The 16809-nt window shown below is 37.4% G+C and overlaps 1 protein-coding gene across 2 annotated transcripts in view; it reads right to left on the bottom strand.

Moving 5' to 3' along the window:
* Positions 1-16809, bottom strand: part of DMD (dystrophin) — a 1914059-nt gene that overhangs the window by 1603074 nt on the left and 294176 nt on the right. For both annotated transcript variants that reach the window (XM_054720874.1, XM_028129748.2), the window contains exon 12: positions 11939-12114. In XM_054720874.1, the coding sequence (XP_054576849.1) occupies positions 11939-12114 (176 nt within the window). The remainder of the gene's footprint in view (positions 1-11938; positions 12115-16809) is intronic.

The following is a 16809-nucleotide window of genomic DNA, read 5'->3' on the forward strand; positions in this document are numbered from 1 at the left end:
TTCTCCATGAACTTTCCATGCTCAACTCTCAAGCAGAAAATGAGTTTTTCTTCTTTACAACATTTCTAACATTTTATAAATATTTCTTCATAATACAGTTTATACTAAAGTGCAAGCTTCCTGAGGGAAGGGCTAACTATGGCCCACAGTTACAGCAATTAGAGTGCTTTATGAATAATATCAATCCATTAGACACTAGTTGAATGAATATGAAAATTAGCCAGAAAATGAATGTTTCTGTCACTACATTCTTGAAATAGTGTGGATTTATACTGACTGCAGGAGTTTCAAAGAACCCCTCCACACACTGGACGGTGCCTTGGACCTTGTGGAGGCAATTTAAGCTTTACATACTCTCAGTGTGAAAGCTATGTGAGTTTAAAAGACTTTAACATGCTTTGATGTTGAGGGTCTTTAAAGTTTAAGTAAGTTCCAGTCAAGGTTCAAAAACTAGCGCAATGTGGAAAGCCATTTAGATCTAACGTGTACTTACTGCCCCACTGCCACTTCACCAGCATCATGAATTATTTCAATCCACCCACTGCCTTTAGTGAGCACCTGTACAAAATTTAGTTAAAACACAAAGCAAAACTCACTAATCTACAAAGTTAGGATGTTAGTCAGCTGAGGCTGATGTAACAAACTACTATAGACCAAGTGGCTTAAACAACAGAAATTTATTTTCTCAGAGTTCTGGAAGCTAGAAGATCCTCAAGTTGCCCGTATGGTCAGGCTCTTGATGAGAGCTCTCTTCCTGGCTTGTCACCCTGCCAACTTGTCACTGTGTCCTCACTCAGCAGGGAGAAAGACAGAGAGCAAGCTCTCTGATGGCACTTTTTCTAAGGACACTAATCTCATCATGAGGGCAGCATACTTAAGACCTCATCTAAACCTAATTATTTCCCAAAGGCCCCATTTCCAAATACCATCAATTGGGGTTAAGTCTTCAAGATATGAATGTTGGGGGGACATAATTCAGTCCATAGGAGCCAGGCATCACTTCATTTGTGTGTGGTAGGATAATGTGATCATGTGTGTTGATTTATAGGGGTACAGTTTTCTTTTATTTTTCTTTCCTTTTTTTTCTTTTGGATTCTTGATATGTTCATTTTTTATTTTTAAGGCATGTTAACCAGTAGACAGTTCTTACAACAAATACTTGTTCAATCTGCCATAAGCAAATAATTGTTCTTCCATTGTTTTAGGTAACTTGTAGGTAATTAAATAGACAGTATATATAACTATTAAGCACCATTTTCTGGTATTATAGCAGATATTCTCTTAATTTAATTCTGACAAAAACAGACTTATGGATTACTATTCCCATTTTCTTGGTAAAAAACAAATAGGCTCAGAGTCGTTTGTCAAATTCCCACAGAGCACAAACCGCAAAGTTAAAAGACCAAGATTTCAACACAGGCTTTTCAGGAAAAGTCATAATTGCCCCTAGCACTTTTTCCAGAAGAGTCCTGGAGGTCTAGCTGTCCCAAAGGAAGACATCAGAAAAAATAATATTCTCAGAAGATGTCTGAATAAGAATATTTTCTATTATAACACAAATGTAATGGGAAAAATCTTTTCTAAATTAATAACTAGAAACTAACTTCTTCCTGGGGCAAGGATGTATATTTCTACTTAAACAATCACCAAGAGTGTGGAGCTGAGACTGTTCCATGCTGAGATCACTATCTGGCCTGTGAACTGAATCCAGAGACTACTTACCACAAACCCACCATTAGAGACTGTCTGATTGCAATCAATGTCCATTCTGACATGAATCAGCACTCTTCCCCTGTCCCCTGGTAGGTACTCATTCCTGGAACAGGCCCTTGTCCCAACCTGGTCAAGCATATAATTTCCCATACCTGGTAGCATTCATGTACTAGTACCTGGGATTATTCCCTTCCTTTTTACCCTGTACAGTTCTTTGACACTTGATAAGCAGCACAGAGAATATCCACTTTGTCTTGCAGCTGCTCAAGACGCTCCTTGTATGTAAGTTTCCCTTAATAAACTGTTAATTTCTAGACCAGAGTGGCCTTCTTCAGTCTCTCCCTGCCCTCCACTTACAGAAGTAGACTTTCAGTCTCAGGGTCTGCATGTACTAACAAAGAAACATATATAGATAATGTATAATCAAACTGTACACTTGAAATCTATATTTTTTTATTTTTTTTTTTAATTTTTATTGTTTAAAGTATTACATATAGTAGTACATGTATCACCTTTTTATATAATTTTCTTAAGCAATGTCACCCTAATAAATTTTAAAAATAAAATAGGGAAAATGCCAATGATTTATCTATTGAACAATAAATTACAAGTAAAAAAGAGAGACATGTGTATAAAAAAATTTCCACAGTATGAGGACAAACAAGGAAAGTCATATAAATTCTATTCACAGATGAAGAAATAGATTCTGTGAGTAAGGTTAAGTGACTAGCCTTAGTTCCTTAGCTTATGAGTGGAAGATCCAAGGCCAGAACTCATATGTGCAGTCATAGACCTATCTGCTCTTAAATCCATTCTCCATATTTTTCTTGACCTCTCTGTGTCAGAGGGATGTACATTTCCACCACTGCTTGCCTTCTGGGTTCCACTTGGATCTGTCTAAATTGGAATCACTAGAGTACACTAGAGGGCAGAAGGAAGAGATAAACCAAGGTATTTTTCCTTCATACAACATTTTTGCTGGCATTTCTAGGGCAGTTATAAACCTCCACTGTGGCTTCAGTTTTCTCTGGATGGTCCCTCCCTCCACTGGTTCAAGCTCCTGCTTGGTAGTCCTGACTGTGTTAGTCCCTGCTACCAGGTGTCAGATTTGGGGTTCTGGAACCATCCCCTCCCTGCATTGTTCCTCAAGTTCTAGGCATATTCACAACTTCCTGATGTTACTAGTGTTTTGTGGTTGCCTTACTAACTCCTGCTCTGCTTCCCAGTTTCCCACCACCTGTTTAACCAATTTCTTGTATTGTTTCCTCTTTCTGATACACCTAGAGTGGTTTCTAATATCCTGACAAGACACTGACAAATCCTCATTTAATATACCAAGAATATTACTGGATACTACTATTTGCTAACATCTGAGTTAAGCACTGTAGGTCTAGAATTGAAAAGATATGGCTCCTGTTCTCAGGAATTAACTGGAGATATGCATATGCAAAATCAAAAGTATTACAGTAAAATTCTGGAAGTGTTCTAATTGGTTTATTAGTGAGGATGAAAAATGCCTGGGAAGTTAGGCTCACAGAGAGAAAAGGCAGTTAGTTGGGGGGCAAGAAATGCGGGAGTGGGCAAAGGGAACATAATGAGAAGGGAATCTTAAGTAGAGAGAACAGTAGGTGCAAAGAAATGGAAACTTGAGGGAGCATAGAGCTGTAGAGAAAGACAGCAGTTAATTAAAGCCCAAGTGAAGGGCAGTGCCACTAAATATGCAGTTTGTGGCCATTCTATGAACTATTTGTTAGTAGTCTGTAACAAGAGGTCACCAGAGTATAAATCAACTAAGTCGCTATTTCATCTGATTTCTTTTTAATTGCAAAACTTTCTTGACAAAGGGAGCAGTGCATTGATTTATATTCTGGCTCAAGATCCTTATTTCATTGTGTCCTGCTAATAAATAGTTTTCAGACTGTTTTGATTAGCACTGGCATGATTTTTTTAATGGGCTCGGTAGAAGGTAGTGAAGCTGGAGAGATAGGCAGCTAAAGATCACAAAGAAAGTGCTGTGCATTTGAAGAACTATGGGCAGAGGAATGATCTAATTAAAATTGCATTTTCAGATATCCTTCAGGAGGCTGTGGAGAGTATGGTTAAGAAAGAAGAAAGTGCCTTGGCTGGTGGTACTCAGCTTGAGCGTCACCCTGTATATCAAGAGGTTGGGAGTTCAATTCCCATTCAGGGCACATACCCAGGTTGCGGGTTTGATCCCTATTTGGGACACATGCGGGAGAAAATCAGTCGATGTTTCTCTCTTACATCTCCTCTCTCTCTCTCTCTCTCTCTCTCTCTCTCTCTCTCTCTCTCTCTCTCTCTCTATCTGTTTCTCCCTCTCTCCCTCCCTCCCTTTCTCCCTTCCTTCCTTCCTTTCTCAGGAATCAATAAAAAAAGGTGACAGTAAAAGCAGAGAAATCAGTTGAGAACTTGCAGAAAGTTATCAGATACTGAACTAGGGGAAGGGCTGGATGTAAAGAATTAAATTACAGAGAATTTAATAGGCCTACTTGGAGGGATTTAGTAATGTGGCCAATATGAGACTACTCTAAATGGCTGCACAAGTTGTTCATGCCTAAGTCCAGAAGGTACTGCTCTTAGAATCTATGAAGTAAATGGTACTCTCTAAAGTTGTGTAGTCTAAACTGCAAAACCACAATTGAGATTTCAGTAAGATGTCCAAGTCTATTTACATGCTCAACAAACCTTGGCATGACACAGGTATAAACATCAGGAGGCAGGATGAGCTGGAGGTAGTAATTTGGAAATCATCACATATAGATAGATGGTTGATAAAGACCATATTATAAATTATAGTGCCCTGAGAGAGTATTATTAGAAGAAAACGAAATAAAACTTTGATCTTGTGAAGACTGATATTAAAGGGATAAGAAGAGGAGGCTGAGAAGACATGACAAGAAAAACAAGAGGAGGAAAGAAACAGGAGAGAACAATGTTCCAGAAATGGAAAGGAAATTTTCAAGAAGAGACTAATAATCATCACCATCAAGCATAGCACAAAGTTCAAGGATAAGAACTGCAGAGCTACCTTTGGAGCTAGCAATTAAGGAGCTCTCTGGTGACCTTGCTGAGAGCAGTTTCAGTGCTTGATGTGAGGAGGTAAAAAAAAAAGAAGCAGAAGAAAAAGAATAGAGGTATTTTAGATCTCAGTAAAAATCAACTTTTCTTTGCATTCAACTATGCTTCCTTTAGATGAGTAAATGTGACTAAAATTTTCTTCACTCAAGGAACAGACAAAAATGTAGGTCATAGTTCTGGAAATATGGCCTAATCATCCTCCCTGCTGGCAATCCTCTATGCCTTGCATTCTGGAAGAGTTCATTTTCCTACAACTGCTGTAGCTAGATATCCAGAGCAATGTGTAGTATCTTACAGGGCCAGTCGCCATTATAGTGCATTTCAGTCAAAATATGTATTGGGCATCTACTTATAAAAGACACCATTCCAGGTCAGGAGTAAGATTTGGACCATAGCCCAAGGAAGCTTTGTCTAGTGGGTAAAATAGGCATATTGATAGATCATGACAACTTGAAGCAAGAGAGGTGTCACAAGATGGAACAGTAGCATCACTTAGCCTAGCCTGAGTAGATGCTTCCTCTTATTGCAGCTGGCTGGGGGAAAGATGAACAAGAGTTAGCTATACCTGAGATGATCTAGTGCACTGATTTCTAAGACATGGGCCCTGAACCAGAAGCATCAGAATCCCCTGGAAACTTGGTAAGAATTAAGATTTTCAGGCATTACCTCAAACCTACTGAGTTAGAAACTCTGATGGGGACCAGGAATCTGTCTTTTACCAAGCCCTCCAGATGATTCAAATACATATAATATATGAGAACCACTGTTCTTGTGCAAGAGTTCTCAGAATTTAAGGTTTATGAGAATTACCTAGAGAGTTTGTAAAAGATTTCATGGCCTACCTGAAGAGTTTCTGATTCAACTAGTTTGAGGAGAGCCCCCAAATCTGCATTTCATTTTTTCTCTCAATTTTATTTTGTATTGGTTTCAGGTGTACAATCATATACTTCCCCTCAATATTTCCAGTACCCTAAATCTGCATTTCCAATAAGCTCCAAGTGATACTGCTGCTTCATGTACTGCACTATGAGTGTTGCTGCTCTAACTGTCCTCTGGTCACTTAGTAGGCCTCTAGAATCCACATTCCTATATTCTTCAAAACATATTTCTTGACTAATTCTTGACTTATATGGCAAAAGAATTTTAAGAACTTTAAATGGATGGTTATGTTTTTGGAATATCTGAGGATGGTTGTATGTTTCTATTCTTCACCAAAAATAATTTTTAGACTAAAATTGGAGTTGATGGCCAAGGTCATTTTACTCTAATACATAAAAAAAAAAGCAGAACGTTGCAACTATAACAAAAATTCAAATTAGGAAACTAAGCAAGAGTCCTTATTTTGCAACTGAAAGCAACTTATTTAACCTTTCTGGACCTCAATTAACATGTAACCATGGAAAAGTTTAGTCTAGTCTCCTAAGATATAAGAAGAAAGCTTTTATTTTTCTAGACTGTAAAAGAGGCAAAAATGTTATTACTGAGACGAACAACTCAAGTATTTTTGGATCAATTTATCATATAGAAAATTAAAACTTAGCTTTTTACATTTAGTAAGTAAAGTTAAAATGTTCTCGTTTACAACTTCCAGATTATAATTTGATGATCAAGGTTAAAATAAATATCTAACACCAAAATAATTTAGGCATTAATCTCATAAAATTGCAGAGATGTCTTATCCAAGAATGTGGCATAAATTCACATATTTGATTCAGTAGACATAAAAAGAAATAAAACAAAAAAATAAGCTGAAAATAGAAAATAAAATAATATTGCAGGTCTGTAATTGTCTAGGCAATTTATTGTATCATTTAGTAAACATTGGGAAATTGTCAGGGAAAGCAAACTTTAGACTCTGCTTACCTAGGAGAAGATAAAGAGACTAGGTGAATTTAGGTATTTATAAATGCCTCTGTATATCTCTGGAGGTCAAAGATATCCATTTGTTAACACTATACTTGAGGAAATTATCTTCACTGAAAAGGCATTTACTATAAAATATTCAATTTGCCATCAGTTTCACCTGGTTGATACAAAAATGTAAATAAAAGTTTTTGTAAAAAGTATCTTAAAATAACTGCTACATGATTAGAAATGAGTCCTCTCAATAAATTCCAGTTAACTAAATAATAGATCTAGCCCAAACTGGTTTGGCTCAGTGGATAAAGCATCGGCCTGCGGACTGAAGGGTCCCGGGTTTGATTCTGGTCAAGGGCATGTACCTTGGTTGCGGGCACATCCCCAGTGGGGGGTATGCAGGAGGCAGCTGATCGATGTTTCTCTCTCACCGATGTTTCTAACTCTCTATCCCTCTCCCTTCCTCTCTGTAAAGAATCAATAAAATATATTTAAAAAAAATAGATCTAGGTTTAACCTAGACTGAGCTCCATACTCTGATAATTACCTATATGCAAAATCATGTCACTGAATTTCAGGGATAATTTACTGTTAGAAATAATTACCTTGTGACCCAAGATCATCAAACACTTTTGTATATCTTAGTGAAAGGAGGACAATTTATGCAGTAAATATGACAAATGCAGAAACCGTGTAATTATTAAGAAACCAATTAAATGTACCTTAGGTAATTAAGAAACTATAGTGTGGTACAAAGCTGAATTTTAAATCCCTTAATGGTTTTGAGTAAACAATGATATCTTAATTGGTAAAATCAGAATTACTAAAGATTATTAGAATGTTCATTTGTTTATTATTAAAAACAATTCCATGAAGAGCTAGGTTGAATTCTTAAATGCTACTGTAATATAAAATTTTAGTTATCACAATTAGTTGGACTATATTATTCACTTTTTACACAAATATTTGATTATTTATTATATACATGACACCATATATGGAATCTAAGTAAAGTACATACAAGTATAGTAACAGGATTCCTTTGTTGTGATTGGTGATGAGAAAAATTTATGTGGGTGACATTAAGGTACATAGCAAAAAGAATGTATGTAATGTAATTTACTGACTAAATCAGAAAGAGTTTGGAGAAGCTGGACAGAAACTTGGTGAACAAAGCATCAAATACTGTAATAAGAGGCTTGTGTTTTATTTTGGAACAACTAGAGTTATGAGAATCTCACATCAGAAGAGTCAGCATAAAAGTGACATTTTAGATACATTGATTTGAGGTAGATTAATCAGAAAGAGGGGCAAGTCTCACCACAGTGAGGTATGTAGCTTAGGTTGTGCAGTTGGCAGTTATAATGATTAGAAAATTACTAAAATGATTTCACTTATCCAATAATATAATGTAATTAATCAAAATAAATAAGGAGCAAGTTCAGAGAAGAAATGGAGAAGTCAGGTGTTGTTTTAAAGAGGAAAATTAAGTCATTTATTGTTATATTCATTAACTTTGAGATTATATTTATTATGGAATTTTTTTCACCAATAATACATGACCACCATCTCCACCTCCACCTCCATCACTACCTTAATCACTACCACCACTTCTACTACCACTGCCTCTAATATCATCAGCACCATCTCTAACACCTCCATCACCTCCACAACCTCCACCACCACTTCTACCTCCACAACATTCACCATAATCAAACAAGAATAAGAGCTATTGCATGTACTGAATTCTTATTACCTTCCAGGCACTGTATTAAATGCTTCTTTCTTAACCATTGCAGTTAGTATTTAATAATGTTAGGATGGTGAATCTGAGGCACAGATATTCAGTAATTTGCCTGGGATCATAAGCTAGTAATTAAAAGAGGCAGTCTTCAAACCTGAATAATCTTGTTTTCAAAGTCCATGCTTTTTCAAATATCTGCTACTCTTTTAAACACAAAAGCAATGAATTATAATAAGTAAAATATGTGTGCAATGTATGAGTAACTAGGTTTGGTTTATTGGAGGCAACACACGTTTGCATTTGATAAAAATAAAATTGAACCACTGGCTGTATGCACAAGTAGAAATACCCAGATCATCGCTCTAAAGATGTAAAAGTGAAATTTGAGAAAGGGAGTCAGATATGGAGCTATAAGATTTGGGAGTAAGTCACTGAGATCCAGACTTGAATCAATGAGAGGAGACAATTCATATAAAAGAGTCAGAAGGGCAAAGAGATAGATTTATGAGACACAAACATAGGAATTCGGCAAAAGGAGGAAAACAAGTCAGATAAAGAGTGTAGGGACAAAGCCAGTAGTGTGTTAGAGAAGTTGAAAAAGGAGAACATTTTTAAACCTAGGTTTAATTGCTCCTAAATATTTGCTCAATTGCTCTTTTTGTTCAGTCTAAATTTAGCAGTCTAGTCTTATATAGATTGTGCATGTTGTACTGTACAAATCAGGATGCATTTGAGAGTGAAAGTTGGTGCTATATATTATTATGCTGGGACAAAAGGTATAATCAGAATGGATTCAGGCAAAACAAGACATAAGATCACCTTAGTTATTTAACTACTGAAGAAACATTTTACTACAAAATCCACATCTTGCAGTCAGTTTACCTCATTTGAAATCCTGGCTCAGTTACTCTGTAGCTGTGTGTAACAGTAATAATAGCTGTGCCTATTTTGTAGGGTTACTGGGAAGAATAAATGAGCTATGCAGATAAAGCATTTAATGTAGTGCTGAGCACACAATAAAACCCTCAGTAACTGTTAGCTATTATTTAATTAATGCATTCTTTTTGTTCCCACTTGCACATCTCATTCCAGGCAGTTATGAAAACTGCATATGATACAAACAGAATTTAGGAGACAAAACATTTCACCACTAGCCACACTTTCCTGAATACAAAAAGGAATCACACCACACTTTTCCTAACCAAACACATTTCCCAAACAGAAGGCAAGAGTACGCTTTTGAAGACAGAGATTGACATGAGTCAACTTGCCCTGTCAATTTCTGTATTCGGAGATTGCTGAACACATAGGGAGGGGAAGGCAATTAGGTTCCTATATTGCTCTGGTTGGAAAATTGTTGAAGTGCTATTGGGTTGTTGCAAAGGATCCATAAATCCATGTGCCCACTAAGCATTTAGACACATATTAAACATGACATAAAATTAGTTTCCATGCTAGTATGATTAATGAAAAGCAAATTCATTAAGAGCTTTACTGATTTATTTTTGCCATTATGTTCTTTCTCCGTCAATGAATGTTAAAAATTCAACTACTAGCATGAGTCGAGTCCTTAGAAGTTGTTGTCCAAATAGAACACTAATATTCATAGATTTGAGAACCATTTCACTGGAACAAGGATCAGCAAACTTTTCCTATGAGGAGCCAGATAGTAAATATTTTAGGCTTTGTGGGCCATATAGTCTCTTTGACAATAACACTGTCAACCTATATAATGAAAGCCTAATATGCTAGGTGTCCAGTCATCCGTTCAACTAATCAAAGCGTAATATGCTAATGATATGGTAAGGCCACTCAACCACTTGCTATGACGTACCCTGACAACCAGGGGGCAGACGCTCCAACCAGTAGGTTAGCTTACTGCTGGGGTCTGGCTGATCAGGACTAAGTGAGAAGGGCCGGACATGCCCTGGAGCCCTCCTGCAGTCCCTCCCTGGCCCTGATCATGTACCAGTGGGGTCCCTCAGCCTGGACTGCACTGTCTTGCAATCCGGGACCCCTCAAGGGATGTTGGAGAGCCGGTTTCAGCCCAATCCCACTCAATGCAGGAGCTGTCCCCTGGTGGTCAGGGCGCTCCCACAGGGGGAGCACCACTCAGCCAGAAGCCTCTCCCACCCCTGCAGCAGCGCTAAGGATCTCCAACTGATGAGCGGGCCTAAGCCATCAGGTGGACATCCCCCGAGGGCTCCTGGTGCAGGCTGGGCTGAGGCGACCCACCACCTGGATTGCACACATTTTGTGCACCGGGCCTCTAGTTGTAATATCAAAGCAACCATAGGTGATACATAAGCTAATGAGTGTGGCTATGTTTCTATAAAACCTTATTCATGGACACTAACATTGGAATGTCATCAAACTTTAACATCATGAAATATACTTTTTTTCGATTATTTTCAGCCATTTAAAAATGTAAAAACAATTCTTAGCTCATGAGCTATATAAAAACTGGCAGTGAGCTGGATTTAGCCTACAGGCTTCAGTTTGCTAACCTCTGGACAAGAGGATTCACTCAGCCAAGCAAATACAATTAGGTAGAAATGCCCAATGGTTTACTGTGGAATTATGAAAGTAGGTTATAAGTCACTGATTAATAGAGAAATATTGAAAGTCCCTAATAATGTGAGTAGCTTCTTTAGGTGTTTTCTTTTTCCGTTGCCTAGAATATATGACTCACTATTTTTAGGTATGTGTTCTTCTTCTCCTATTTCTATACTCTTGTATATACAAATTCTAATGTCAAGTGTTCCATGTTGCTTAGAAACATAAGGCAAATTTTAATGTTATTCCTCAATCTTAGAATTATAATTGGAATGAAAATGAAATTGTACCATTTTTATTCTTTTCATGCTGGTTTTGCATTTATGAAATTTTATTCCCATCATTGTAATATATCCACTGAGTTACATAATACCTAACTTATCTACAATGTTTAGTTGAGAATATCCACAAAAAGACCAGTTAAAAATTCTAACACGTTCATGATAAGACTTTATAAATATCAAAGAAGAAGAAATCTGTTCTGTAATTAATGACTGCTGATTTAGGCTGTGTAGATTGAAACATTATGTTCTCATAAACTGGCAGAATGGATCTTGTCTATTATAGGTATATTCCTTCATGAAAATGTACTTTCCATTACTGGGGGGTGGAGGGTATTTAATGCTAAAACAGGCACTGAACCAGCAGGCTTTTTAAAAGAAAAAAAAATAGAAATTTTCAGGGTTAAAATGCATCGATGGTAGTTCATCACACATAGTTTCTTCTTTCAATCCAGAAGACAGTATTTCCATTAAACATTCAGTTTTTGTTGGGATAGTGATTGCTTGGAAAAATTTCAAAATTCACTTCATAATTCTTTTCACTAGCTTAACTGACATTACAGGCACCTGAGGCTTCTAGAAATATTGTTTAAGTAAAAACACTGCCATCAGTACAGATGAACATGAGTTTTCCTGCTAAACAGTTACTATTTGCTTGAAGATAAAACCAGGAGTAAAATTATCTCACCTTTTCCTAATTTCGGAATCCACAAGAATCTGCCTCTTCTTTTGGGGAGGTGGCGGTGGGAGTTCCTCTTGGGCATGCTTTACCAGGATTTGTTCTCTCGTGGTCACCATAGTTACAGTTTCCATTACAGTTGTTTGTGTTAGTGATGGCTGAGTGGTGGTGACAGTCTGTGAAATCTGCGAGAAGTATTGAAATAGAGGTCACACATTGCTTGAAAGACTTCAGTAAAGACTGCTTTGAGTGGTGAAGGAAAATAATGAAATTGTCCCTGCTTATTGGTAAATTGCCCTTCAGATAAAAATAGCACCAACGTGAACCCAAATCAAATTGTTTTATCTAACTTATGTTGACTGAAATTGCAAATGAAGGTAATCTCAAAACTAGAAGTATACTTAGTGCCTCCTCCATTCATTAGTAAAGCTATGGGAAATAAGGGGGCAAAGGAGAAAAGCTTGGTGTTATTCTGACATTTAATTAGACATACTGTTTAAAGTGTTTACAACATTAATTAAATTTTGCTAAAATATCCCAGCACTAATCCCATTGCCTGGCACATTGTAGATGTTTACTTAATAGTTTGTTGAATGCACCTTTGAATATTGCATATAATAGTTATTTATGGTATATATATTTTTTAAACAAAATTATATGAACATCATAATAAATAACTTTTTATGCAAATAAATGAAATGTCCTTTAAAATTACAATAAAAGGTTAACATAAAGTGCCTATTAGTCCAGAAATACATTTGAATTTAATGTTATTAAAATGTTAAAAAGCACACTATTTTTGTTTGTTTTAAATTAGTAAATATATTAAAATATTTAAAAATATCAGTTTCCAAAGTTAGTATTAGTCTTCTTAGTTTAAAAACACACAGACTGCCCAGCTGGCATGGCTCAGTGGTTGAGCATCAACCTATGAACCAGGAAGTCACGGTTTGATTCCCGATCAGGGCACATGCCCAGGTTGCTGGCTTGATCCCCCATGTAGGGCATGCAAGGAGGCATCCAATCAATGATTCTCTCTAATCATCGATGTTTCTATCTCGCTCTCTCTCCCTCCCTTCATCTCTGAAATCAATAAAAAATATATTTTAAAAATAAAAACACACTGACTTTCTGTTCAGACCTGTTAAAAAAATTATGCACAGATCATTATTTTTTGCAATAATATGGCTTGTGACTCAAGTCATGACAGGCCACTACTTCAGTTCATGGGCACTGTAAGACAGACAAGTCATAATAGTGAAGTACCTTTCTTCCTGAACCACCAATTCTCTGAGTCCTCTGGCTATGAGGACTGAAAAGTTCCCTCTTGGGATATTAATCATTACCTTCCTAGTAATACAAATTATTCGGAAGATCTGTTTTCAAGGAGACCAAAACACACCTATATTGGATCCACTTATAGGTAATTATAGGATTTGGTTGAGGCCAAAATTAGTTTTATTGATTTCCTGAACTTGTCAAGAGATAGGAAAAGGGTTTGTGGTGACCTCCCTGTCTCCTATCCAATAACTGATTCCTTCAATGAGAGGAAATCAAAGAAGCCTCAGGATCTTCCTATTTCAGCTTATAAATAGGCAACTGAAAATAAATCTTTTGTCATGATGTCTTGTGTAAAAATTGCTTTTAACAAACACATTTTAAAAGTGTTACACTTTGTGCAAGCGCCACATCTGTACATATGTCAAGGCCTCAAGAACTTGCATTTTGGGAGCCTAAATAGTTTTTTTTTAAGAGGATATTATGAGATACTGAGTGTCTACATGTGTAGAGCACAAGTTTTATCATCTCTAAGATGTCCATAGATTAATTATTCAGAATCAATTACTTCAATTCAAACAATAATTATACAGTCCATTGACAAGTTATGCCAAATACATGCATAAAGTAACAAGAGTTTTTTTTAAGTGCTCAAAATATTGCACTCGACACAAAATTACCATTACATGATCAAATTGTTTATCTTTAATAAAAAAGAAAATGTAGTTTTTAAGGATTCCAAGAGGATTTCATTTTTTAACCATTTGTAAACATTTTTGCATACAATAATGGGCTGAAGAGAATATTGTTCAGAATTTCTAGTTTTATATGTGCATTCACCAGAATGCAGATTCTGAAAACAGAAAGCTATTTTTCACAGTTATATATAATGTTATGGAACATATGTGCTACTGAATATTTGGCTAAGAAATTAATTTCTATAATTTTATATTTTCTTATTGATGCCTATTATGAAATTGGATAGATGTGCTCATGGAGAGTAAAGGAAATAGTAACATGATATACTACAAAATTATAATTAAGAATATAGCAAACCTTATACAAAAGAAAAATAATCATTTTTAATAAAATAGCAGGATATGGATCTGTAATTTTTCTATACTATATTCATTACCATACTATAATTGAAAATAGCACTTCATTTTCTTTGGGATAAAGAAATGAGAAAACAACTGCACCGACCCTGTAAATATAAGGTATAATTTGTTATGTATAACAAATCAGTAACTACTTTCAATACCTACTCCATCTATAATGATAAAAGTGTATTATGCTAATTAGACCACAAGTCCTTCTAGACATCCTTCCGGACGCCCTTTGGGAGGAAGCTGGAGCTGCAAGGGCCAAGGCGGCCGCCATGTTGGGCAGGGGCCGAGGCAGAGGAGGCAGCTGCCACGGTGGTGGGGGCCGAGGCAGCAGACAGCAGCAGGCAGGGGCCAAGGCAGCTGCCGTGGCAGCGGGGGCCAAGGCCCTTGCATGAATTTCTTGCATTGGGCCTCTAGTATAAGAATAAAAAACAGCTGGTCACGTATTAAATTTCCCCATGCTTTTATTAACCCTAAACGATTGTATATTAGAATCATTAAAAATATGTTGAATCAAATTTTCCCATTGTCAGAGATCAAAACACCTAGTGGAAGCCTGCCTTAATATGACTTCACTCCTTAGCTAGCATCTTAATCTTTACATTTCTTTTGATGCTAAAGGCTGCATATAACATTTATTCCTATTCATAGGGTCATTTATAAGAGTAAAATGCTGGAAATAGCATAATGTCAGTAAGTGATGGTTTTCAGGGTACGTGAATGTCTGGCCCACAGGGTACATAAGGCCCGCAAAATCATTTGGTCTGACCCTGCCAAGGTATTAGGGGTGAGTTAATTGTTTGACCAAATATAACAGGCTAATTTTTAAGTTGATAATTTTGTATGGCCTGAAAATGATGTTATAAATATCCAAATGGCTCTTGGCAGAAAAATGGTTACCCATCCCTGGTTTAAATAAATTATACTACATGCATGTGATAAAGGATACAACATTGTATGTTTCAAATATTTTTAAATGCCAATGGAAATTTTTACATTAATAGTACTGATTAAACAATGCAAGATATAAAATTACAGGTTATTTTTGACAGAGAAAGCACAGATAATTTCTATTGTGCCCTACATATTTCTGAATTCTTTATATTTTCCAACATTGTACAATAAAATATTTTCCACAAAACATTACTTCTATAAGCAGAGAAAAATTTCAAACTCTTTTTCTAAGTTGTTAAGTCTATAATTCCTTTATATCTTTGGAATTATAAGACTGTCATCCAAATATATTAAAACTAAGACAACTAAACATCTGATAAGAATTACTTACTGCCTTCACTAAAACATTGAATAGTGCAAGATCAAAATTAGAATATAATATAGTTTGGGCTTCACTCAACAAACTTTAAGTCTACCTAACTAAATTCTTATCCAGTCACCAATCTCCATTTTTTTTATTAAGTTACTAGAGGCCCGGTGTATGAAATTCGTGCATGGGGGTCCCTCAGCCCAACCTGCACCCTCTACAATCCAGGAGCTCTCAGAGGATATCCTACTGATGGCTTAGCTTAGGCCCACTCCCCATGGTTCTCTGCTCTCTGCGGGGCCTGGAGGTTTCCCTGCAGCCATGGAGATGAAGCCCCCATGCCCTGCTGTCACTCTCTACCTGCTGCCAACATGTGCCATGTGAAGGAAGCCCCAATGCCCTGCAGTGTGCTCTGTCTGCCGGGCCTTGGGGCTTCCCATACATGGACACACTAAGGAGGCCCCCATGCCCTGTTGTCCAGGCTCTGTCTGTGGGGCCTGGGGGTGTTCTCACTGCCATTGCCCACTAAGGAAGCCCCCAAGCCCTGCTGTCTGGGCTCTGTCTGCCATGTCTGGGGACTTCCCTGCCACTGCCCCACTAAGGAAGCCGCCATGCCCGGCTTTGCAGGGCCTGGTGGCTTCCTGGCTGCCGAGATCAGGAAGCCGCCATGCCCTGCTCTGCTGGCACTGGAGTCTTCCTCATCGCCTCAGCGACCAACAGGAAGACTCCAGGCCCTGCTCCTCTGCCTGCTCCGCGTGCGCAGAGCCTGGCGGCTTCCGGCTGTCGAAGCACTAAGGAAGCAACCATGCCCTGCTCTCAGTGCTGTTTGCTGGTGGGACAGGCCAGACACTCCAGCAGCGGGGCTGAGGGGACTGGGCGCCGCCATCTTGTGGGTATGGGGGCCGCCATTTTGTCGTGGAGTGATGCCTAATTTGCATATTGCTCTATTATTAGATAGGATTATATGTGTACATATTTTACCATTGCCCCCTCTCCAACCCACTCCCATACATCCCCTCACCCCCCAGTGTTTTGCGTTCACTGGTCATGCATATATGCATGCATACAAATCCCAGAGTTGATCTCTTATCTCCCCGACCTCTCCCTACGGTTTCCACTGTAATTTGACAGTCTGTTTGATGCTTTACTGTCTCTGTATCTATCTTTTGTTCATCGGCTTACAATGTTATTTATTATCCATAAATGAGTGAGATCATGTGGTATTTTTCTTTCAT

Source organism: Eptesicus fuscus, chromosome 1 (assembly GCF_027574615.1).
Source record: "Eptesicus fuscus isolate TK198812 chromosome 1, DD_ASM_mEF_20220401, whole genome shotgun sequence".
Classification (NCBI taxonomy): domain Eukaryota; kingdom Metazoa; phylum Chordata; class Mammalia; order Chiroptera; family Vespertilionidae; genus Eptesicus; species Eptesicus fuscus.